The sequence below is a fragment of the Haemaphysalis longicornis genome, unplaced genomic scaffold (genome assembly GCF_048455015.1).
Source record: "Haemaphysalis longicornis isolate Haplotype H1 unplaced genomic scaffold, Haemaphysalis longicornis Haplotype H1 scaffold_10, whole genome shotgun sequence".
Taxonomy (NCBI): domain Eukaryota; kingdom Metazoa; phylum Arthropoda; class Arachnida; order Ixodida; family Ixodidae; genus Haemaphysalis; species Haemaphysalis longicornis.
Window position 1 is genome coordinate 30,064,552 of NW_027526204.1, and position 25,423 is coordinate 30,089,974.

General features: G+C 47.5%; 1 protein-coding gene across 1 annotated transcript in view; it reads left to right on the forward strand.

Moving 5' to 3' along the window:
* Positions 1–24,210, forward strand: part of LOC144159771 (uncharacterized) — a 56,574-nt gene extending 32,364 nt beyond the window's left edge. The window contains exons 5-9 of the mRNA XM_077691462.1: positions 642–774; positions 5,387–5,748; positions 9,822–9,962; positions 17,571–17,706; positions 23,816–24,210. Coding sequence (XP_077547588.1) covers positions 642–774; positions 5,387–5,748; positions 9,822–9,962; positions 17,571–17,706; positions 23,816–24,210 — 1,167 coding nt within the window. The remainder of the gene's footprint in view (positions 1–641; positions 775–5,386; positions 5,749–9,821; positions 9,963–17,570; positions 17,707–23,815) is intronic.
* The last annotated feature ends 1,213 nt before the right edge of the window (positions 24,211–25,423 follow it).

Genomic DNA, 25,423 nt, shown 5'->3' on the forward strand with positions numbered 1-25,423 from the left:
TGAATACAGGGCCGCGGCAACGGTAGTTATTTTGAGAGAACAAAACATTAAATCCAATAGTAGTCGCACCTAGTTCAACAAATAAAACGTCCTACAGTCAGATTAATTCCCCTGGGAAGATCTTTCTTGTCATCACGCCGATTTAAAAGAAAAGCCGATGGTCGTTATACTAATCGTCATCCCCTCAAAATACATCAAGCACACAATCGGGGACAAAACTTTTACTGAACGCCTAGAACCCCATTCTACTCGCCAAATGAACCTCCGCATTATTACACTATTATACAATTTTAACAGCGTTGAGGAAGTATTTAGGTACAGTGTTTGTCAAAATTTTCTAGGCCAAGCCAAAAGTGCGCAGGCCGCGAAAAATTCAATGCACAAAATTTATGTTACAATCTAGGCTCTACATTTTATGCTGGAAAGCTAGAGAAAACACCTTTCATTCTTGCTGTCATAAAGTATTTTTGTTACAATTAAACGTAAAGCTTATTATTTGAATTCTTTGTCATCGAAAAGGCTTCGAATTGGCCTAGAAAACTTCAACGAATGGTGTACATTAAAGCTGAGTGGTCTCGTGACCACTTTCCAAACAGCTTGCTACACAAAACTAATCCCTGCTTCATTTCTTATTTTCACAGATGTGTCGTCACGCTCAAGCTTATGCCTACAGGCTAGCTCAAATGGGAAAAATGAAGCACCGAACTCACAGCAGGAAGTACGGAGAGAACCTCTTCGCTTTGTGGGACCCCAGCTCCAACAAGGTTTTCCGCGGTAAAGTAGCCTTGGCAACACTCCTTCACTGCTCTTGCCTTTTCTATGAATCTGATCGGTGAATGCCGCAGCGTCTCACGAGGCAACCTAACTGGGCAGACCAAGTTCAGGCCAGTGAGCAAGTCAGCAAATAAATAAATGCCGCCGCTTGCAGTCATGGTGCAAGGCTACCAAAACAGCCGAGCTGGCGGCCCGTCTCCCTTGGTTGGTGACCCGGCTGTTGCACCGCACATGGATTTCCGAACTCACTTCCGAAACTTCTTCATGACTCGCAGGCCCAGATCGTTTTTCTGCAGCCGTTTACATCTTTCCCAAAGTGGACCGAGTTGATACACGCTAGAACAACGCGCGGCAACCGGCTTCGTGATTTCGGAGCCTGTAGCACGAACCTTTGTGCTCCCCACTTCAGGCGCGAGCTCACGTGAAGTGAAAATAATAATGGTCAGGAAAAGAAGAACAGCACTGGAAATAAGAAAATCAATTCACAAATTCGGGGCAGATTGTTCACGAAGGTCAAGCTGGCCGACGCCGGGCCTTTCTCACGACGCGCACGCTCACGTTCGTTCGGTCTTTTCTTGGCATTTTCTTTGGTAAAGCTATACGGCGGAACGAAAAGGTCAAACAACTCTGCTGTCAAAATGGAGTTTTTGCAACGCAATGACTCCCTTGTTCACCATCACCACCATCAGCAGCAGCAGCAGCCCGCTCAGCTCCACTGCAGGACGAAGACCTCTCCCATTGACCTCCAAACACTCCTGTCCTGCGCTAATCGAGTCCACAGTTTACCCCTTAAGTCCCCTATTTCTTCCCTCCATCGTGTTATTGGCCTTCCCCTTCTTCTATACCCATCTCTTGGTATCCACCCTGATACCCTAATTGTCCACCCGTTTTAGATTCGTCTCCCTACATGGCCAGCCCAAGTCCTTTTTTTTCTTTATTTGAACTATGATATCGTCAACTTTAGTTTCTTCTCTAATCCACGCCGCTCGTTTCTTCTTCCTGAGTGGTATTTATAAAATTATTCATTCTATGGCCCATTCAGCCGACCTAACTTTGCACTCTAGTTGATTAGGAAGCCGCCAAGTTCCAGCTCTGTATGTCATTACGGTCAGTATGCACTGGTTGTAGATTTTTCTTGTAAGTGACAGAGGTACATGACTTCATTATTTGGGAGTGCTTGCCGTGTGCTCCGCACCACATAACTATTCTGCGCCGGATTTCTCTCTCACGGTTGGGGTCAGCACAAACCATCTGTCCGAGGTAGTTATATTCTGTTACTTCCTCTAGCGTTTCGTTTCCTATGCTGAAAAAGTCGTTCTTGGCATTCTTATTCCTGAATACTTTAGATTTATTCATATTTATTTTTAGCCCAACGGCCGTGATTTCTGATTGTAGTTCCTCAAGCATTCTATGCATGTGTTCTGCATTCTTACTCAGCAAGGCTATGTCGTCCGCAAACCTCAAATGGCTCAAGTATTCTCCACTTATCCTTAATGCTATGTTTTTCCAGTCACAGTTTCTAAACACCCCTTCCAAACATTATGTGAATACTTTTGGAGAGATAGTACCTACCTGTCTTTCTCCTTTAGAGATCTGAAATTTACCGCTTTGCTTGTGAAGGGATATTGTGAAGGGCCGTGCATTTCCTATATATGTCTTCTAGAAATCTTATGTATGTTTCCTCTATTCCCTGGTCTTTTAGTGCTCCTAAAACGGCTGCGATGAGTACAGAATCAAACGCGTTCTCGTGATCTATAAATGCCATGTAAAGGGGTTTATTGTAGTCGGCGGATGTTTCTATCACTTGGTTAACGACATGGATGTGATCCATTTTTGAGTACCTTTTCCTAAACCCAGCCTGCTCTCTGGATTGATGGGAAGCCAGGCTGTTACCTATGCGGCTAACTATAACTTTGGTAAAAAGCTTGTAAATAACTGAGAGTAGGCAGACAGGTCTGTAATTCTTGAGGTCCTTGGGATCTCCCTTGTTAGGAATCAGAATAATGTTGGCGTTTGTCCAGGATGTGGGCACTTTTTGATTCATCAAGCATTCCTAAAATAGTACAGCTAGCTTTACCAGAATATCTGCTCCCTCCTTCAAAAGATGTAAGGGTATGTGTCGTCACCTGCCGCTTTTCCTCTTACCATGACCTTAAGAGAGCTTTTCTTACCTCTTCTTTAGTTACTAGTTGCACATCCGAAGTTAAGCTTGTACTCTCAGCCTTGGTACTCCCCTTGTACTCCCCTTAGTATAACGTCGCTGGCATAGAGTCTGCTGTAGAATCGCTCTGTTACTTTTATTACCTCGTCCAAGTTGTGCATTATGTTACCCTGCTCGTCTCTGAGTGTGTAGATCATGTATTTGCAGATGCCTTTCTCTTAGTTCCTTTCAAGCTTCCCCTATTTGCAGCGTTCCCTCGACCACTGTCATGTTATAAGGCCGAATGTCTTTTATATCATTTCTGTTAATTTCGACAGCTCAGCCAATTAAGTACGATCTTCCGTACTTGACACTTTCATGTTCCTACGTTTGGCCATCAGTTCCCTGGTTTTTTAGTTAGTTTTGCTGTTTGTTCTCTACGTGTTGCTTTTACCGCAGCTGCTGCTGATTCATTGAGTGCCGATGTTAGGTTTTCATTTAGCCTGTCTACACGGACTTCCTCTGCTCATTCAAAAGCGAGAATTTGTTTTTTTAGAGTTATTTCAAACTCCGGCGATGTAGCTCTGACTGATTTTATGCGGGGTTAGTTAGTTTTCATTTGTTTTGTTCTTCCTCGTCTAAGATTCGGCTTATCTTGCATCTAACCATACTGTGATCGATACTCCGAATCTCACTTACCACGTCTACGTCTTGGACGATACCCGGGTTGTCACGATAAAGTCGATTTCATTTTTCGTTGTACAATCTGGACTTTTCCAAGTCGATTTCTTATTCTGTAGTTTGTAGAAGAATGTGTTGATTAACTTCACATTCTTTCTCTGTGTAAGTCCCACCAGTGTACCTCCTTGACTGTTGCGATTATCTAATCAGAAGTTTACCACTGACCATTCTCCCATTTGCTTCTTACCGACCTTTGCGTTAAAGTCTCTCACCACACTTGGGAATTGCATTGTTGCCTACTTCTTTGCTCATTCGACGTCCTCGATGAAGCTATCTACGGCTTCATCATCATAGATGGTTGTAGGCGCATATACCTGCACTATCTTTAACTTGTATTGCTTGTTTAGCTTAATCACGTAATCTGCCACTCTCTCCCTAATGCTGAAAGACTCTTCCACGTTTCCTACTATTTCTCTGGGGATTGAAAATCCCACCCCTTGTTCTTCCTTCTCTTGGGGCCATCTGTAGCACAGAACATGTCCCCTAGTGAGCTCCTTAAAGTTTTATCCTGTCCTTCTAACTAGCTGCAACCCCATAATATGCCACCTAATGTCCGAGAGCTCCTCTAGTAGTAAGCTAAGCTTCCCTTGCTAGCCAGAGTGCGTGCGTTGAACGTTGCCACGGTCAAGTTACAATGGCCGCCTGTCCGGATCCAGGGATTTTTAGCAACCTTTCCTGTATCACTGTTCTGCCCGCCGCCGTGGACAGGTCCTCTACAGCTGCTGGGGGCTGAAAGCCGAGAGTTGAGTTGGTTCATAGGTGGCGGCCAACTACTACATCAAAGTGGCCAGATCCCCCTCTGATGAGGGAGTGCTGCTTTGTCCCTAAGAGCCTTCCTAGCATGGGTGAACCTCCCCAGTGTGCCCCTTTTTGTTTTCCGGGAAGATGGTTACTTCCGGAGCAGGCAGGACTCCGTACCTGCTTGTGTTCGGTACATACAGCAAGAAGAAAAAGATCGAGAGAGCGGGACGAGTTTCCAGCCGACGAAGTTGTCCTGCGCGCCCGTAGTGATACCTAGCCAGAGTTTGTCGGTTTGCTTTTTTACACGCGCGGTTCTGACGAAGTAAGCTGAGGCGATGGCTTACTGATGACATTCACTGACATCGGGTCATTGGAAAGATAAGCTACATCAAGGCAAGTGTATAGCTACGAAAGAATGGCTATTTGGAAGCTCCGCTTACGAATGGAACGCTGGCCAAGAGAAGCTGGATGCTCAGCCAAAGTTCAGCTGGCTAGTTTTAAGCTCAGCCCGCGCAGCTCCGCAGCGCCATTTAATGGAAGATTCTCGAACGTACGGTGGATGTTTTTTTACATGCCGGTTTTGGCTATAACATTACCAAGCAAGCGCAGGCGAGCTCATTTCACTTGTCAAGCTTCGTGAACAGCAACGCAATAAAACGACTATGGCATTTAAAGGGTCCCTTTGTCGCGGAAGTTAGCTAGATTCGCTTAAGTGAGATTCGCTTAAGTGAGAAGTGAGATCTTAAGTGAGATGAACGGACCACGTGAGATATGGAAAGGATATATTTGTGTTTCTTTTCAATAAACAAATAGTTGCGAGTTAGCGCCGTGTCGTCTCTGTTTTTTTCTACTTTTCTTCATGTTGTGTGAGCGCTTGCTCCTTCAAGATGAACCGCTACCAACTACTCCAATTTTCCGTTCTACTGCGTTAGCAAAGTTTACCACGTAGTGTCCCCAGATCACCCCTGTTTTCCTCATATTCTCGTGCAGGAAAAACCGCCGTGGACTGCTGGTACGACGAAATAAAGTACTACACCTTCGGAAACGAGTACGTACCTAGGGCAGGCCACTTCACGCAGCTCATGTGGAAGAAAAGTAGAAGGCTGGGCACAGGCATAGCAACGTACAAAGGCAACACCTACGTTGTGTGCAACTACGACCCGTCCGGAAACGTGATTGGTGGTTACTCGGAAAATGTGCCCAAGCCCGGCAGTCCTTACAGCGAAAGAGAGGAAGGTGGAAGAAAAGGACACGAAGGTGGGGGCGGCAAAGGACACGGAGGAGGCGGCGGCGAAGGAGAAGAAGAAGGAGAGAATGAACAGCTTCGTACTGGTTTCGAATTTCGTGATGGGGTGAGCACAGATCTGCGTGCCTGCTGTGTTGTCAGACACAAAAGTAAGAGGAACCAATAGGAATTTCTGCATTCTCCTCCGATGATGTATCGCTGTGCTAAATTCAAATGCGGAGGCGCACAGATTCGTAAGGTTTCGACAAGGAATGGTCTTCAGAACACTTCTGTAGTTTGCTCTTCATTGATATGAGCATGATGATATGTACAGACGGAAACAAAATTCAAGTGCATTTGAATTCTTCCCCTGCGCCTATCTAACGTTTAGGCTGCCGTTCGTCACTCAGACATAGATTATGATTTAGGCAGCCGCAAAGAAATGAGGCACGAACCAAATAAATGTCATAAAAATACCCCAATTTTCACTGATGCAAGCCAAATAACTTCGCAGTTCTGCAGCGTTGCAACCGTCAGGAAACAAATTTTATTTATTTATTTATTTATTTATTCAAAATACCTTACAGGCCCGGGGGCATTGGGTAAGGGGGGCAAAAATAGCAGATAAACAAAAAATAACAAGAGAAATTATACAAAAACTAGATATATAATACAGCAACACGTCAGTGAAACAAGAAAAAAACGAACATGATAACAGCTAGCAAGAGTGGCAAGACAATAAGAACAAGCAATAATAACATCTAGTGTGGTAGCCGCAACCGCAAAAAAAAATAGAAAGAAAAAGGAAAACATCATGGTGCTAACAGAAAGGAATGCCAGCGTTCCTGTTTGGTGGTTTCACATGTAAAAATGCTTGTGCAGCTGATGACGGAATGTTTCTGGGTTAGTCAGCGATACGATATTATCAGGCAGATCGTTCCACAACCGGATAGCACGTGGGAGAGCAGATGAATTGAAAGAGTTTGTGGTGCCGTAGATTCTGGTGAAGCTGCGTTGATTAAATAATCTGCGTGATGTGGAAAGAGGGGTTACAGTGGATAATGGGGAGGGTCTGGCACGATTAATGTATTTGTGGAACATGCATAGAAGCGCGATTTGCCGTCGGATATGCAATGGTTCTAGTGAAAGATTATATTTTATTTTTGTTATGCTTGAACTGAAGTCATATGATTTGGATATAAACCGGGCTGCGCGATTTTGTACGGCTTCTAGTTTGTCAACTAAATAATTTTGATAGGGGGACCAAACTGAGGACGTGAATTCTAGTTGTGGTAATACAAATGTTTTATAGGCTAGTTGACGAATGTTAGACGGAGAAGCATGCAAATTTCGGCGTAAGTATCCTAATGATCGTGAGGCTTTAGCACATATGGCGTTAATGTGGGTGGACCATGAAAGATTTGCCGTTAGGAGCACGCCTAGGTATTTATATGTTAGTGCCTCAGAAACTAAATGGTTGTTCAGGAAATACGAAAAGTTAGAGTTATTGTGTTTTCGGCTAAAGGATATTTTCTGGCATTCAGTTAAGTTTAAAGACATTTGCCATGTGTTACACCAATCGCAGATGAGGTTTAGGTCTTTTTGAAGCGTTACGTGGTCAGTCTGGTCATTTATTTTCTGGTAAATTATGCAGTCGTCAGCAAAAAGGCGCATGCAAGATGTGACGTGTGAAGGCAAATCATTAATAAATATTAAGAAGAGTAGGGGACCGAGAACGCTGCCTTGAGGCACACCCGAAGTGACTGGGGACAGCGGCGAGGTATAATCATTTACTACCGTGAACTGTTCCCGCATAAAAAGAAAGTTACGAAGCCAAGATAATGTTAAAGAATCTAGTCGAAGGGCGGATAATTTAGAGATTAAACGGCAATGGGCGACACGATCAAAAGCTTTAGAAAAATCAAGAAAAATACAGTCAGTTTGCAAGTTATTGTCCATGTTATTGTGCAAGTCAGTGGTAAATTCAAATAACTGCGTGTCACAAGAAAAACCTTTTCTGAAGCCGTGCTGGTTATCAAAGAAAAAGTTATTGGTTTCGAGGTGAGAGTAAATGTTAGAAGCTATAATATGTTCAAGCAATTTGCAACATATGCACGTTAGTGAAATAGGACGGTAGTTGTCGGGTGAATTTTTATTCCCAGATTTATGTATTGGCACAATTTTAGCCGTTTTCCAGTCACTCGGCAACTGTCCGGATGATAAGGACTGCAAGAAGATGTGGTACAAAATCTTACTTGAAATAGACTTGGTATTTTTTTAGTATTTTCGAATTAATATTATCAACTCCTGCGGAGGTAGATACTTTAAGCTTATTTATAAGACATTCAATTCCTTCGGCAGTTATGGCAATTGGTTGCATGTATGGACAGTCTAGGTCATCAAAACAAGGAACGCTGGAATAATCTTCTCTACCGAATACTGATGAAAAAAATGTGTTAAATACTATGGGGCAGTCACTTTCAGGAATGGGAATGTGCTCATCATCGTGTAATACAATCTTGTTAGTATCGCGCGGGGGGGATATTTCTTGCCAAAATTTTCTGGGGTTAGTTTTTAGGATAGAAGGTAGGTCATTTGAGAAGTATTTATTTTTAGCAGTAGATATGGCCAACGAGTAATTTTGCAGACACTCTTTGTACTTCTGCCAGGCCTCCTTGGTACCCGAGCCTCGGGCGCTTTTGTATAAGCGTTTCTTCTTGTTTCTTTGTGCATGAAGAGATCTACTGAACCATGGGTTAGCTCTATCATTTGAGATGGATATGAGTGGCACGTATTTCTTAACCAAAGTAGATATTTTATTTCGAAAAAGCGACCAGTTAGTATCAATCGAGCGACTTTCAAAGGAGGGCATTAGTTCTGTAGTATAGAATATCTCCAGCTCTTTATTCATTTCATTGTAATTCGCCTTGTTATAGTCGTACATTTTTTTACATTGAATCCGGGAGGTGGTAATGGTAAGTTAAGTGTTATAATGAGCATGTTATGATCACTGAAACCATCTCTATTCAAGACAGAGTCAACGCTTTCAGGAGCACTTGTAAATACTAAATCTAAAATGTGGGATCCTCGGGTGGGTTCATTAACTACTTGGAAGAGATTGAAATCTAAAGTAATATTGATTAGTTCTAAAGAATCGCGACAGGACGATGATAGATGAACCCAGTCAATGTCCGGGAAATTGAAATCGCCCAAGAGATACGTTTCATCGGCAGCACATAACTGGGTAGCCGTAGCCACACTCGTGCGCAAGTCATTGAGAAAGGAAAACGGAGAATTAGGAGGGCGGTAGCAAACACCTATTAGTATTTTAGTGGCACCCATTAAACAAGCAACCCATATGATTTCCACGGCAGAGTCAAACGACACAAGGTATGAAGAAATGGTTTTACTGTCATATATCAATCTCTTCATTGCTTCCCTTGTCAGAATAAAAACCATCGCCTTTCTGGGTTGACCTCACATTTGAAATGTGCGTTTACCGTAGTGGTAGCCGTTTAGCCGATCAGTTTTTTAATGCGCACCGTATACAAACATGCACCAGCCGTTATCCGGCGGTATTCATGAAGCAACGGAACAGGAGGAAATAGGCGTGCCCGCGCAACGCAGAAAAGCGGCCTTCTGCGCGCGTCCTTATTCCTGTCGACTTAAAAATACCAAGTCCCGCTACGGCACTCACCCACGATTGAGTTGTCGCCCACACGATGGAGTTGGAAATTCTTACAACACAATATAGTAGTCTTTTGTAGTCTCTGTCGTCCTTGTTTGCTTGTCAAAGTTTAAGCGCTCTACACTCGCTGGAGTTACGTTTCCTTCTACGACCAGTCAGGGAAACAAGGAGCATAGAGAAAAACATTTCCCCAAATCTTCATGGTGGTAAAAAGCGTAAACAATACGGCGCGCTAAGTAGACTTCAGCAACGAACATTTCAGACAAACCACCACGCTTGTTATAATAAAGGCCTCTACAGTTAACTGATTTGTTGCGTTCATGAACCTCGAAAACTTTGACGCGAGTGTGCTCTCTCAATGCAGTGACAGCCCTCCCCGCAAAGTGGACCCCGCGCAGGAATGCTGTTTATGAACTTTATGTCCCCAAAAGGTTTCTAACCGTAAACTTGAAGGATCTTGAAGGCAGCTAAGTTTTCTCTCCTCGTTCGTTTTCTTTCTCCCGGACAAACAGGTTATCAGCGGTGACGACGAGCCGGAGGACTTCAATGGCAGATTTACGAAGTCCATGCGCAAGCTTCAAAGACAAGTGTTGCTACATCACAACAGGTTGAGGCGGCGGCACGGTGTACCACCTGTAGAAAACGATGACACGGTAAGAAACGTTTCAGCCGGACACATGCGTCAAAGTGCCTCTGAAGACCGCTTACACCTTTGCTCAATTGGAAAGAACTAGCCTTTGGTAACTCATCAAGCCCTGTTCCAACCAGTAATGACGTTTTTGTGATGAAAAAACGCAACTATTCCAAAACTCAAATTCGCGCTAACGCAACAGGTTACACGTTAGTTATCAATGGAGTAACTGCTCGTTACATTCAAGTGATTCGGTCAAACGAAATAGAAGTCTCACTGAAATGGCCCAATAATGATGCTTGGCGGATCCATAGGTCGGCGGCTCCCAGTCACACAGACAATGTTATGTGACGTCATAGAGAAACCACACGTAAGTGTCACGGCGAGCCACGGGGAAAGTATCCGGGTGTAATCAAGCACCGGAAAATGGCTACGGAGTCCCTACTGCTTGATGTGTTTTCTTCAATATATCGATTACTTCTTTAAGGGTTTGCGATTAAAGTGCCATCTTTGGCATCAGGATACAGCAGCCTTTAAATTGCGCCCTACATTTTTTTTTTCGTGCCCCATGGGCCTCGACACGCAGGACGGCCTCCCGGCGTATTGTCATCTGACCACGATTAGCTACGGCAGAAACGAGGGGTGAAAGAAATGCCTCAAACTAACTGCCAAGTGTAAATGTTACCTGGCAGACAAAGAAAGGAAAGACAGCATAATTGTCTTGTTTTACTATTCCAAGTTACTGCGAATAAGCAGTTTTTCCAGAAACACAAATGTGCGTAGCTACGAAATGGTCATAACGACATGAATGGAAAAAAGGACTATGCCAACCCAATAAGTAGAATAAGTCATAGGGGTTTGTATCTCCACGTTTTGAGCCACGTCAATTCGATTTTTCTAATGGCCTAATCATTGACTTCAATGAAGAAAGACCTCTTAAAGAAGCAATAATGTTGCTAATTTTCACCGTTCGGCGCAGACGTGGCTCAGTTAAAACATTGTCACTTTAGCTAAGCACCATTTTACACGTGATTTTGTCTCATGTTTTATTTTTTGCACTTATCTTTGGCGTCACATTTTGACGCACCTTTAAGTATGCAGCCACAGAAGCTCCTGCTTAGCCTGCTGGGCGAAATAAAATCCCCAACGCAAACCCGTAAAATCGAGTAAATGCAGATTCGCTGAAATTTACCTAATGAACAACAGCTTCCCCCAGTCGACAGCTGCTAAGCATCATTTATTAAAATGGTATGTGTGTTAAGCGGTGCTGTTTAGCTACAAAAATTGCGTGTTTAATAACAGTCTATATTTGAGTAAGAGTTCGTTTTGTGGCGTTCCTACATAAAAAATGAGGGTCAAAAGTAATTGCAGCCGAACTTTGCTAGCAATTCCGTAGCCTTCTGAGAACAGTCAATACAGTGTTTCTACCTTGCCGACAGTATATTTGTGCCAGATTTTTCCGACCCTATGCTTTCACTGGTATTTTCCTTAGGGGCTCATATTAGAAGCCGAGCTGCGTCAAAACCTTGCGGGATTAATACACATGCAATAAGAAATGTGAGATATTGTCGGTGTCCTCCATAAGCACTTAGTCGGAACGTTACCAAATTCGCCGACCAAAGTGAATATATGAACATTTTCTGGTTTGCCTGCTTCTTCGTGCCAAAGACATAAAAGTCTGAACGTGCAGTAACAAGACACATAAATTCTAGGTATGTTCCTAAACCTCCCCAGCCTTATGCTTTATCTGAAAAGCGGTAACCCCACGCACGCGCTTGCGCCCTCGATTTTACGCGCTCAGGCGCCCGGTGACGAGGCGAAGCGCGTCGCGTTCCCGAAGGTCTGGCATGGCCAGATATTTGGCGCCTTAATCACCGAGATGGCACAACAAATCGTCAAACTCCTTACCGAACGAATATCGGCCTTAGAACAAGCAATCGTCCCAGACCTCCCGCAAGCAATGAGAATCCCAACTCCGCATGACCCACCGCTGCAATAATGGGTCACCATCCTTGGTCATCTACCAATGGAATTGCCGCTACTTCAAAGGGGAAAAAAAGCAGCCATCAATCTCCTAACTACAGCATCCCTCCACGCCGTCGTTGCTTTACAGGAGACACATACCCAAACCGTTACTCTAAGGGGCTATGACACGTTCATCAACCCCAACAACAACCGCACAGCAGTTCTAGTGAATCACAACCTTACTGCCCAAGCAATACCGTTGGATTCTCAGCCGGACCACGTCTTCCTAGAAATGCCCCCAAGGCAAACGGGCCGGCGCAGCCTTTTTATCATGAATGCCTACAGCCCACCGCCGCGACCATTATTAGCCATAGAAAACCTACTCCAACAAGCAGTGAAGCGTGCGGCTAACAACCCACTACTTCTACTAGAAGACTTGAATGCCCCGTATATAACGTGGGGATGCTCTCACGCTTCTCAAAAGGGCACAGCTCTTCTACATGCTACGCAACTCTATAGCTTTATGCTATGCAACGACCTAACTGTAACGAGCGTAACGAGGGATACCATTCTCGACCTCAGCTTTGCCCGAAATGCGCCACAACTAACCTGGGAGGCCCTGCCTGAAACTCTTGGCAGCGACCACTTCAGCATCAAACTCACGCTCTCACATCCAGTAGGCCCGCGCCGAATTGTAACTGCCAAACTCACCAACTGGCCTACCTTCCGACAGGACCCAACAACCCTACCATCACCAACAGAGAGCATTGAGTTGTGGTCGCAGCGCCTATACGAGCTACAGCAGGCCCACACTAAGCACATAGCCCTCACTTCTGATACCCCAATGGTTGACAACCACCTTGACCCCCTCTGGGCAGCCAGAAGAGGCCTGCTGAACATGTGGCGGCGCCAAAAGCGCAACCGGTCTCTGAAACAGAAAATTGCTCGCATTATTCAGCAAGCGCTTCATTACGCCCAAAAACTGCACTCCCGAAATTGGGCGCACGTTTTGCGATCAATTAGGGAGAACTCTCCCGACCAAGCAGACTTGATGCATACTGAGGCACCTTATGGGCTCGCCACCATCGAAGACATGTATGGCCCAATATGTCACCCGCCTCCTGCACAACCATCCGTCCACGCCTGACCAACTGTTGGACCAAGTGTGCATCGAGACTTTTGGGGATGATACGACAGTAATCACCAACCCAGAATACATGGGAGCACCCAACCCCTCTGTCGACGCCCCGTTTACTAACACTGAACTGGATCAAGCCTTAGCCAAGATAACCCGCAACACTGCACCAGGCCACGGCCAGATAACCTACGGCCTCCTGCGGAACCTGAAAGAAGAACACCAGGAGTCGCTACTGGAGCGCTACAATCATCACTGGGTTCAGGGCACGGTACTGGCGCACTGGCGACATGCCGAAATAACGCTTTTACCCAAGCCTAACAAGCCCATCGCCATCGATAACCTGCGCCCTATCTCTCTAACATCGTGCGTCGGGAAGTAGTTCGAGCACTTTATTACACGCCGGCTCACCGAACCGACAACTTAGAGGAGAGGCACATGCTCCGAGATACAATGTTTGCTTTTAGACTCCATTTGTCGACCCAAGATGTCCATTTGCAACTAAAAGAGCTAATTATCAACAACCTGAGTTTGACTCAACCCAGCTCCATCTTAGCACTACTGGACGTACAGGGTGCGTTTGATAATGTCACCAATGCAGCAATTCTCAACCGGTTTCAAACCCTCCATTGTGGGGCCGCAGCTTACTACTATGTGCGTGCCTTTCTAACAGATCGCACCGCTAGCCTTCACTTGGGACCCCATGTCTCTGGCAATTTCAGCACACCAGCGAAAGGCACTACCCAAGGGCCAGTGATTTCATCTATTCTTTTTAAAATCACTCTATAGGGGTTACCATCCCAGCTTAAATAAACAGAGGATGTCTCCCACGCTCTGTATGCAGACGACGTAACACTGCGGATCACCAAAGGGTCATCAGGCCACCAGCAAGATCAGCTACAGCGAGCGGTCGACACCACATTGGCATACCTGCAAACGTGCGGCCTGACGTGCGCACCTTCAAAGTCTGCCCTACTCATCATGCGCTCGCGTACACAGGAGCGACCCGTTCCACAAACCCCAGATCCGATTTTTACCATGAAGGATACTGTCGTTCCTACAGTGCAAACGCGCCGAATCCAGGGAATTCCCTACCACCATGATGGAAGCGGAGCGGCCACGCTTTTTAGGCTTCAACTGACTGTGGCCGAGCTGACTCATCTTATTCAACGTGTGTGCTCCCGCCGTCATGGACTCAAAGAAGCAGACACATGCGGAATTCTTCAGGCCATGCTGATCAGCAGAATCACTTATGGAACACCCTACGTGCCTCTCAAGACAAAGAGTCCAACAAAATCGACATAATGATTCGCAAAGCCTACAAAACTTCTCTTGACCTACCAGTCTTCACATCAACTTCCAGCCTCTTCCAACTGGGCTTCCATAACATCCTGGCTGAACTAATTGAAGCCCACACCAACAGTCAGTATCAACGGCTTCAGCTAACTGCTACAGGGCGATATGTGCTAAGCACTTCGGGCTACTCCCTTCCACCAACAATCGACACCCTGCAGCGCACGACAGCGATCCAACGAGCTGCCATACGGGTGCTTCCAGTTCCAAAGCACATGCATCCGACTTACAATGCTGGTCGCAGGTGACAACACGCACGGCTTTTTATTACAGCGAGGTATGCCACGAACACCGAAGCGTGCTACACAGACGCCGCGAGCTACTGCTTTCAACGTGCAGATGCGGCTGCGGTGTTCAGGGCGGATGGTAGCACACGGGCAACAGCGACATTCCATACCGGCTCTGCAAGTACAGCTGAAGAAGCGGCCATCGCATTAGCGGTGGTTCACGCCCCGACGTCCAACATTACCGTGCTCACCGATTTGCAAACGGACTGCCGATGGTTTGCAACGGGGAACATCAACGGCCTTGCAATTGCCATCCTCAAACAACGACGAGAACTGCCAGAAACCCGCATTGTATGGATTCCAGCCCATACGTCCATAACTGACAATGAGGTGGCGCATGCCACTGCCCGCCAACTACCCACCGGGCATTTTTTGAAGGGGAAGAAGACGACCCCCTTAGCTTCCCTCCGGTCCTGCACCCACTCTCACAAAACTACTCCGACATCCTTAATCGGTACAGAGCTTCCCGCAGGGCTCTACCGCCCCCACATGCATTCCTAGGTGTGGCCGACGCACACATTTGGCGACGACTCCAGACCGAGACTTACCACATCCACACCTTCCTCCATTAGATTTTCCCAACCGCATACCCCACAAGTGCCCATACTGCCCCGGCACCCCAAATACAACAACTCATCTGGTTTGAATGTGCTCTGCCAACCCCCAACCCCCAAAACCACGCACCCTTGAGCAGTGGGAGAGCTTGCTGCGGAGTGGCCAGCTCGCGGATCAGGAGTTTCTTGTGACGCGTGCCCGGGCCGTCGCAGTACAGGGTGGACTACCGGACTAGGATGTCCACCCACCGCCTACGGTAGCACTCAATGCGATAGTAAAAAACGTTTTCCACTCCACTCCACTCCTGCGCGCCTACCGGCCGCGCCCAGTCAGAGCCGCCGCTCTACGTGCTTCCATTTCCCTGGCCGGGCGGGCGGCGGCAGCGGCGGCGGGTGAATCCGCCGGTGGCCGTAGCCAACATCGACGCTGTCGCTGCCCGTCTCCTCGTCATAAATCGGCGTAGTTGCTTCATTAGCCGCAAATGTTTTTGGGTGCATGCGCTTCCTCAGTGTCACGCCAGCAAAACACGCTATCGGCGAGTAATAACGCACACGCTCAAACTTCGTCAGCCGGCGGCAAACATGGCTCTCCGCCGTCGTGTGTGCCTAGCGAAGCGACGATGCAGCTGTGATTTAGTTCGAATCTGGCATTAAAGGTAACGTTTCTCTGCTGTAAGATGAAAATCCGACGTTGATGTGTGTTGCGATGACAGTGTTGGGTGCTCTACGGTTGGGCAATGTCGACAAGGCGGTACCGTCAAGCGCGGGGCAGCGCACGCTCGCGCGCCTCCGTCGCCTCCGTGTGGGTCCTTGCCCTCACCCTCGTCACGTGCTTGGGCGCGTACATAACTAGAACGCGTGTGGAACGGAGCGCGCGGGCACGAGCGTCTGGTTACTGCCTAAATACACTAGCATCCAAAATAACTTTTATCTTGTATGACACGTACAAAACTCATTTTGCGGATTTATGGCGCCTCTTTTAAGCTACCAAACGATGTTCTGCGATCTCCCATTTGCAAAAATAGGAAGGAACAAAGCTCCCTGTCTTCTGGTTCGCCAACATTTTTCAAGCGCTTAACCCAAGTACCATTCCGAAGAATTTTGCACAAGCGCGTCAAAAACACTCCTTAGAATCACATGCTGACCGTTTAAAAAAACGCTGAACCCTAACGCGAGAATTTTCACAGCTGAGGCTCATAATGTTGCCATTGTTGTAAATACGTATATTCAACACAGAATAAGTTGCTCGGCTATATACACAGATTCTTGCAGCGTAACGGAACCTCTGTCTTTAACAAAGCATCACAAAAATGCAGTGTCCATCTAGCTCTTGAACACTACCATGTCAGCATACTTTATGTTGATCTACATCACCATCTGCTTGTATACCGATATTGCGTAATAGCAGGAAATCAGGACATGACAAGAAAACATCTGCTGCGGTTTTAATACCAATGCGGACTACATCTTTGTCACTTACCTCGGTCTCAAACCACTCATTAAAAAAAAACCCGTGAACTCTGCCATAATAGTTGGTATGCTCATGCAAAAAAATTTGTGCGATAACCAAATATAGCTACTACAACTCAAGAGAACACAAAACAAATATCTCGATTGCACTCTTGGTCACTTAAACAATGCACACAGGGTACGTTGCAAACAGAACACCACGGTCAACTTGTGCCAAATGTGGAGGAGTTCATTCGCTATTTCAAGAGTAGGCCGTCCTGTCCCTTTTGCAATGGTATTGTCTTTGAAGCGCAGTTCTTTTCTATTCATTCGGTACTCTGTGCCATACTATTGTGAAAAACTGTTAGTCCAAAGATACAGGCATTTGGTGATCTTTGCAAAAACTTCAGCTAAAGAATTTTAAACTGTCTGATGGTGATTTTTCGGAAGAGGATTTCATACAGCACGTAACCCCAGCATGCCGCTCAGTGACGAAGACAGTGCTGAGGGCTCTTCCGTGAAAGTACGAATCTTTGTTTTCTTTCCAAGCCATAGACCTTCTCACCGAGGAGCCCTGCTTGAATGCCCAGATGTTATATTACGCTGAAAAATGCTTTACATCCCATTTTAGGCATACAATAAGTGCCCCTATACAGATCTTTTTCTATTAGCCAACTTCAACCAAATCTTTCCGCTTTTAATTGATTTTATACGCAGCACACTTTTTCTTAGCGCTCTTTTGCAGCGTAGCCCTTGCGGCAAAAATAAGCACAAGAATCAAGAACTCAGGCACACTGATCAGCCAAGCTAAGGGACTGGACTACGACTGCGCAGAGCAAAAATTGCACCGAACTGATTACTTCCTGCTTCCTATCCTTTTCTTACAGATCTCTCGCTACGCTCAAGCATATGCCTACGCCTTGGCTCGGCTAGGAAAAATGAAGCACAGGAGTCGTAATAGGAAGTACGGGGAGAACATCTGGTCTTCCTACGGCACGGACCACGATTCCCTTTCCGTCACTGGTAATGCGTGGCTGTCCAGATGCTTTTTCAATTTGCATGGTCTCTTTTCAAATTTTTTGCAGCAATAACATTTTTCTTCATAATCGTTGGGCAAGCAGCGTTCAAACAATGGGGCCCCACCTTCGTGCTCAGTCGCCCCATTAAGCTGAACAACTTGTTCCGCGATTACACAGCAAGCAATTGAAAAAAAAAAAGCTGTAGTTAAAAAAGTGAAGACATTAGAACCTCTGAAGGTAAATGAAAGCGAAACTGTTTTACAACGACATAGGCGTGACGCAGAATTTAGGCGAAAGGCACGAGCAAAGTTTGTTTTCATGGCCCGTGCCCTTACTTTCTGCCCCTATCCTTTTCTCCGCACCCCTCGTGCGGGACCTACCGCGGTAGCTCAGTGAGAAAGACTATGTGCTTCTGAGCGCGGGGACGCGGGTTCGACTCTCGGCCGTGGCGGCCGGTTGTCGGATGGAGGTGAAAAGCAAAAACGCCCATGTGTAAGAGTTTTAGGCGCACGTTGAAGACCCCCACGTGGTTGAAATTATTCCGGAGCCCTACACTACGGCGCGCATCATCGCCCGCGTTGCGTCGGCGCGTGAAACCCCCCAATTAATCCATCCATTAATAGTTTTCACTGTGGAGCTGCACGATGCGCTGGCTCGACCTTGGCGGCGCTTGCCTCTTACTCTCTCCCTTATACTTGTCTCGGCACCCTTTTTTTGGAAGGGTGCAGAGTTATGCGCCGTCACTAGGGAAGCGCTCAACGCGCTTGCTGATATTGGCTTTGCTTGACGGTAAGATTGACGCCACGAGGAACAGAACCAATCTAAAAAAGTGGGCCAGCATTTGCGACTTAACTTTGCGAAGACTTATGAAACAGCAGCGCTGTTGGCGCACCTTTCGCCCAGCTAAGTTTAAAGGGGCCCTTAAAGGCGTTTTGAGCACACTAAATTGACTAGCGCAATCGTTAGATTGGGTCGTCAACATCATCTGTGCCAAGTATTACTCTTTTACGCGCAGCGGAAAGCTCACACTTTTGTTGCAAAGTTTGTCGCTTTTTTCTCACCCTTTCCTTCGTGTTTTTGGACGCCGCCATCTTCACATGTCTACATCATCGATTCCCAGATGTTCGTCATGAGCTAGACATCCTGCTATTGGGCGGCTTTTTCACGCACTTCCGGCAAAGAGATGAGTCGTCTGCTCAGCGTCGGCTCGCCGGCTGATCTGCCAGCGGAGTGCCGGAGTGCTTGGACATTTTACGACAAACGAAACAAGTGTAAACAAACGCTTAACCGTTTGTATTGAATGCAACAGGGCCATAACACGACATGAATATTCTCTTACTTGAGTACGTTCCATAAAGAAAGCGTTGAAGCCCCGTGGCACTTCTTTCTTGCAATCGCGGAGAACGCCCTGAGCCGAATGCCCGGGTTTGACGCATACATTTAATTCAACTTCCAAACAATCCAGAGATGCGTTTCGAACGAACACAACGTCACAACATGCGTTGCAAGTCCGAACCGCGATTGACAGACGATGGGTTGCCTCCTCCTGCCCCTCGTAAATTCGGCACTCACGTCGCGCGCGGTTTGCGGGGACGAACAGCGAGTCACTTAACTCTGGCCGATCTGGCACAAGCCGAGATGGCTTTTAGCCACGCACACTGCACATACCCATGCGAGGTTGAGTCGTACGCCGCTTGAGAAAGATAATCCAGACCATGGGAAGCACTATCCACCCGCAGAAGCACAACGTCGCATTTCATCGCGAAACAAAGGCGTCCACAACACACACACCATCGCCTCCTGCAACGCCAAACGCATCTCGCACTTCCAAATGGGAGTGAGTAGTATGCCTGCAGTGCCCATATGCCGCGAGGTGGGGCCCCAAGCTGAACCGGGATCACGCAACCGTAACTGACTTCTAGAGCGGTTTGTGCCTTGTTGCCAGGGCAACCGATGTTTGATATTGTCCAAGAAATGGTGCTCGCTCCAGCGCTAGAAAGCTCAGAGCCGCGGCGGAGCATGTTTTGCCAACGTTGCCGCTCTCCACCACGCGTCGCCCCAAGCTGAACTGGCGTTTTATGCACGGGTTCTGTATCGGTTTAAAATGTCTTTTTCACATGCCGCCGGCAGGAATTACCACCGCCACAAAATAAAACCCGGCACCAGCGGGGCCACATCTGATACGGCGCTTTTTGGATAAACAGTGCGCTGTGCATCCAAGGGAGCGAGCGCAGGATCCTCAACGTGCGGCTGCAAGTTCGCCGCCGATAAAAACTCGCGTGCCGCCGATAGCAAAGTTCTGCAGCAACGTACACCGCGAAAGGGCAAGGCCAGGCCGCCGCACACATGGGGCCAGATTTTTTGTTCGCTTTTCCAGCCTTGAGCGGAATGCGGAATTCATGGTGTCAACAAAGCTTGCCCGTAGCAGACGGCTGTGTGAGCAGCGCAATAGCGGAAGTACGTCACCGCCGAGGAGCGCAGCATCATGGGAGGGAAGGCTCGCTCGCCGTAACAGCGGAGAGCAAGTTGAAAGGAGGAGGAAACGCGGCGCGACGATAATGCGCGGTTTCTGATTTACGATTTCTCAGCTAATACTCATCGCTTCAACAAAATTCTTGCGGGAGGAGATTGCTAATACATTGCTTTATTTGGTTACATGTACATCCACGCATCGGCGGAAGGTATTTCAGGACCCCTTTAAACTTATCACGATAGTACACCAGATACTGACGCCGGCGCCCCCCACAACGCCTTTCTGCCACGAGAACACCGCCGCGTCACGAAGTGGCCAAGCTCAGCCAATCCCATACCACAAAGCTCCTCTCCCCGACAGCTGTAGCGCGCCGTGCACTCACACTCACCTCTCCTTCTCCCTCACTACGCCACAGCCACTGGACATCGTAATTCGTTGCGTGCCACGCCTCCCCCTCATCACACTTCGCGCAGCTATTCCTTCCCTCCGCCTCGCTTTAGCTTCCCCCTCTCCTCTTCGCCTAGCGGAGTTTTCTAGCACGCCTTTCTGTTTCGATTATTGCTTTGCCTGGAACAGCACGAGTGGAAGCTCTGTTCTTTTTAAAGCAAAGCTTTCTACCTCTCTACCAGGCAAGGGTTCTTTCGTGGCGGGAGGGACAACAAACTCCCAACGCGGTGGATGCGGAGGCGAGAGGGGAGAATTGAGGGGCGGAGGGTTTCACTTACGGAGAACACTGTAGATGGCGCGGCGAATTTACCCAGCTTTCCTCGCGCGGAAGTGCCTGCTCGCCAGCGGCGGCGTCGGCGGTATGGCTTTGTCGTCTGCTTTAGCGACGGTTGTTTTCGGTCTGTTTTAGCGCAGCTTCGCGTGCATTGTGCGCGACCTTTGCACTGCTTGATTAAGTTCAACAGAACCTCCAGTGGAAGCCGCACGCGACGGAATTCAGTGGTCGTACAGAAAATATACGTTAATACTTCGTTTTCAGGGCTGCAAAACAAAAAATGCACGCATCTCCACGAAGTGAATCATGACGATTGGATAGGCACTGGGGATTGTTCTTACCGTAAATCACCCTTGGCATTGCCCACTTTCGCATGTAAATGGGTGACAACGCGTGTGTACAGTATATACAATTGCAATTGCATCCGATCCGATACAATCAATTTAATCCCATCCAATTCAAATCCAATCCAATGCAATGCTCTTCGCGCATGCTCAACACCGTGTACATGGCCGCCAAGGGACAAGCCCCGGTCAAAGCGGGGTCCTATGGTACTTTGTCCCTAAAATGCCTCTTCCCTCCTCTACCACCCACCACCGATCGTGTCGATGGCGGCGCGGCGGAAGGAGACAAAGGAAGCGTCCCTGGAAAGGTCCCCACTCACCCGGGCAAGCCGGCGATGCTGTCTCCTTTAGGGTCCCCTACAAAGAAAACATTCTTCGACAAGCCGGTGTCAAATAAGAGAAAAAAAGAATAGCCCCCACTGGCGACACCCGCCTGTGGCCGCCTGTGGCAGCCAATCAAAATGCTGTATTACGAAAATCAGTGTGTTTCCTTTTGCTACTTGTATCTATCCCCCCTCCCATTTAATTGACGACAAAAGAACAGTCTTCGCCATTTACGTCGACTGCTTGTAAAAAATCACGGTCACTTGGCCCTCAAAGTGACGGTCACTTTTTGCAGTGTAGATGCAAGTACAGAACCATCGTTCCTGGATAATGGTGTCGCTACTTTCTTTTCTCGATGGTCACGCGCGATGGTCTGCCGGGTGCCCTTCATTCCTTCTCGTGTCGGTCGTCGATGAAATGCTAAACATTTTAGGAAAAAAGCCAGACGTGGAACCCGGGGAGCAAGAAAGCGAAAAGTTTAAGTGCGCCGTATGTACACGGCATTTCGCACAATCTCAAGAAAATAGGAAAACACGTCAACTTTCACGTTGTCTTCTCTGCTCCCAACAAATTGTCGAAAGTACTTATCGGGGTCAATGGAAAAGTAAAAAAGCAAAACAAGTGCGAAGCGCAGCATCGCGACCGGTTCATGAATTGTTCACAAGGCACAGTATATTCCATTCCTTTATCGTGTGGTAAGCAGTACGTCTGACAGTCATGTCGTTGCTTTAATTATCGGCTTGGAGAGCATAAGAACATTGTAGATAAAACAATTACCGCACTTCTGGGCATACACTGCAGAGATTGTGACTGTAGGCCACATTTTGATAAGACCAGCACGGCAGCTCGACACGAGGATCAGCTGACAAGAGAAATCATCGAGGCCTACCAGATAGTTTCTTTGAAAGACAAATGCGTTAGCACAGCTTCGGTAACACTGACAAAGAAAGGACTCAACTTTTTATCCAATCATTAAAATTTGCCTTGCAAAATTGCCTTTGTAACGCGCCCGTTTAAACTGTCGTCCTCCACTTTTCTGTATTTGCTTGTGCTCCTCCCCCTTTGTTTCTTTCGTTTCCTGAGTATCTTCCCGTATAAAAGCGAACATCAAAGTAAAAATTAACGAGTTTATAGCAGCGCCGCCTCCCGTCCACTTCATTTGTCCTTGTTCCTTTGCGCTTACTTATACGACGAATGACGAACTCGCCCAAGAAACTACTATTATGAAGGTCACCACATGTCTTGTTGGGTGTGCCTCGGCGCAAAGGGGGCTGCGAATCTTGAGGTATGAACAAGAAAAAAATCCCCCCACCTCCCCGAAGGGGATCGTGCGGAAATGCGAATGCATTGGGTGCACCGAATTCTTCTTTGCGGTATCGTTGCCGCGAGGGATTCGACTTCACCGACTTCCATCGCTATCAAGGCGCCAGTCGGCAAGCAGTCACGGAGAGAGGCGCGCGCTCCCTGCATTTATATGCGCAGCGAGCGGAGAGGGGTACGCGGAGAGGAGAGAGAGACCCGCGCCAGCCCGCGCGCGCGCTCTCTCCGCCCCGAGCTCCACGATGCGAGCGCCCTCACACGCCGAGCGCGCTCCTCCTCTCCACTCACTCTCCGCTACTCCGCCCGAGCTCCGCGATGCGAGCGCCCTCACACGCCGAGCGCGCTCCTCCTCTCCCCTTGCCCTCCGCTACTCCGCACCTGCTCCGGTTGCTAGGCGCGCGCCACAGCTGTTGCTAGGCGCACGCCGCTCAACGACGCAAGACAACCCACGGCTAAGAAATGCATTCGCATTTAAAAGCCACGGCAGAGTATAGAAATACAGCTCCGGTGTGCAAGGCGCCCCGGAGTCTTGATTACAACAGTTAATCAACACGATTTCGTATTCATGGTGTACAGTGATGGTGTGGCACAAAATTATAACGGCAAGTTAAAAACGCCAATGTACACATTCATAATCTCACTTCTTCAAACAAAATCTTGAAATATGCGCGTAGTTGTGTCCAGCCTGTCATCACCCTTTACGGCCTAAACATGCCAGAAGGCACCAACCGTGCATACGCACTAGGGTTTTGTGCACACCGCGAAGCTTCTGCACCTGTATGGAGGACGTTCACGCATGCCACGCCGACACAACTTGTTGCCCGCTATGCCGCATATGAAACTCACTCATTCTCGCTTAGAGCATACCTGCACCAATTCTGAAACGCAATGTACCCACCATGGCCCTTTTCCCGGCTTGCTTCATGTGCAGGAAAAAACGCCGTCAACTGCTGGTACGACGAGATCAAGATGTACAAGTGGGGAAATACATTCCAGCCTGCTTGTGGCCACTTCACACAGGTCGTATGGAAAGATTGCACAAAAATTGGTTCAGGTGTAGCCAAATATAAGAATAAAATCTTTGTGGTGACCAACTACTCGCCAGCAGGAAACGTAGAGAATATGTACTTGAAGAATGTCCCGAGGCCTGGCAGCCCTCCCAGCAAGAGAGAGGGAGAAGGCGGTGGTGCCGGCGAAGGAGAAGGTGGCGAAGGGCATAGAAAGGGAAAAAAAGAGGAAGGCGGCCGCAAGGATGACTACATGTATCGTAGTGGGGTAAGTCCCGAGTTTTGCTCCTTCCATGTTCGGAAGTACCACAGCGATTGAACCTCTCACTCCTTTTTTTTTCTTTTTGGTGCAATGCTGTGGGCTAAGCTCGAATTAGTGGGAACTCAGAGAGGTCAGTGGTCGCTTTACCAGATTTTACTGACACCCGAATGGCTGCAGTGGTCTCAGCTACATTTTCCGTTGTTGCTCTTCAAGAATTGTACAAGCCATTATGCGCAGCCGCAAACGAACAGGGCACGAGCCAAAGAATCATAACCTGTGCAAACTTTTCTCAATGTCGCTTAGGCGAAAGAATTTTAATGTTATAAAATACATCGTGCCTTTCTTCCTTCAGTTCGGTCCCAGGCATACTTTTCCTTTGTGTTAGCAATAATGCTAGCGAAAACGTAGACCAGGCTTTCAAGGCTCACCGTATAATCGGAGGTCTACCCGCTCTTACAATAGTGCCTAAGCGCGTCAGGAGCTGCGCAGTGGGTGAAAATGCAAACCCTGTGGACAACGGAGAGCAAGCATGACCATTTTCGTACTGCGCACTCATGCCTCTCAGTTTTTCAGTCTCTGGTGAGGACGCTTACATACCGGCTGATCGAAGCCACCCGCTGCTTTTAAAAAATTTGTCGCCGAGCGGGTTAATCTACCAGCTCAGATAGGTTGTCCACTTGCAGAAATATCTCAACGGCAAATTATAAATACCAATACTTTATTGAAGGCACCTAGAGAGGGTTGTTTTTATTTGGTCAATTTTTTTAACACGCCTTACTAGGTGCCCTTGGAAAGGCCTCCGGGGACCATGCTATTTTAAGTGCAGAGCACTTTCGGCGCTCGCCTTGTCGTCCTAGCTCGCTCGCTCGATCCAAGTATATATAGCACCAAGGCGGCGTCCCGGGGTAACGCTGTTGTTCGCTTTTTTTTGCCTTCTTTGACAGGATGACAAACAAAACACACGTAACTGATGATGTGTACACTCAGTACTCAATATAAACACTAGAACTGCAGCCCTTCTTGGGCAACCGTGGTTATTTCAATATTCTTTCATTACAAACAATGCTTCAACTGTGGGTAGCCACTCTGGTTTAGAGGGCTGAAGTTTCTGTATCTGCACAAAAGAAGCTATTGACTCTTTCACGTACTGTCGCATGGGTCTGGCATCTGGGTCGGACTAGTGCGTGGTCTACCTGCGCTGAGCAGTTCGAGGACTATGGGTTCGCTACAGGGCTGCACCAAGCTACGGACGAGGTCCGGGTACGAACAC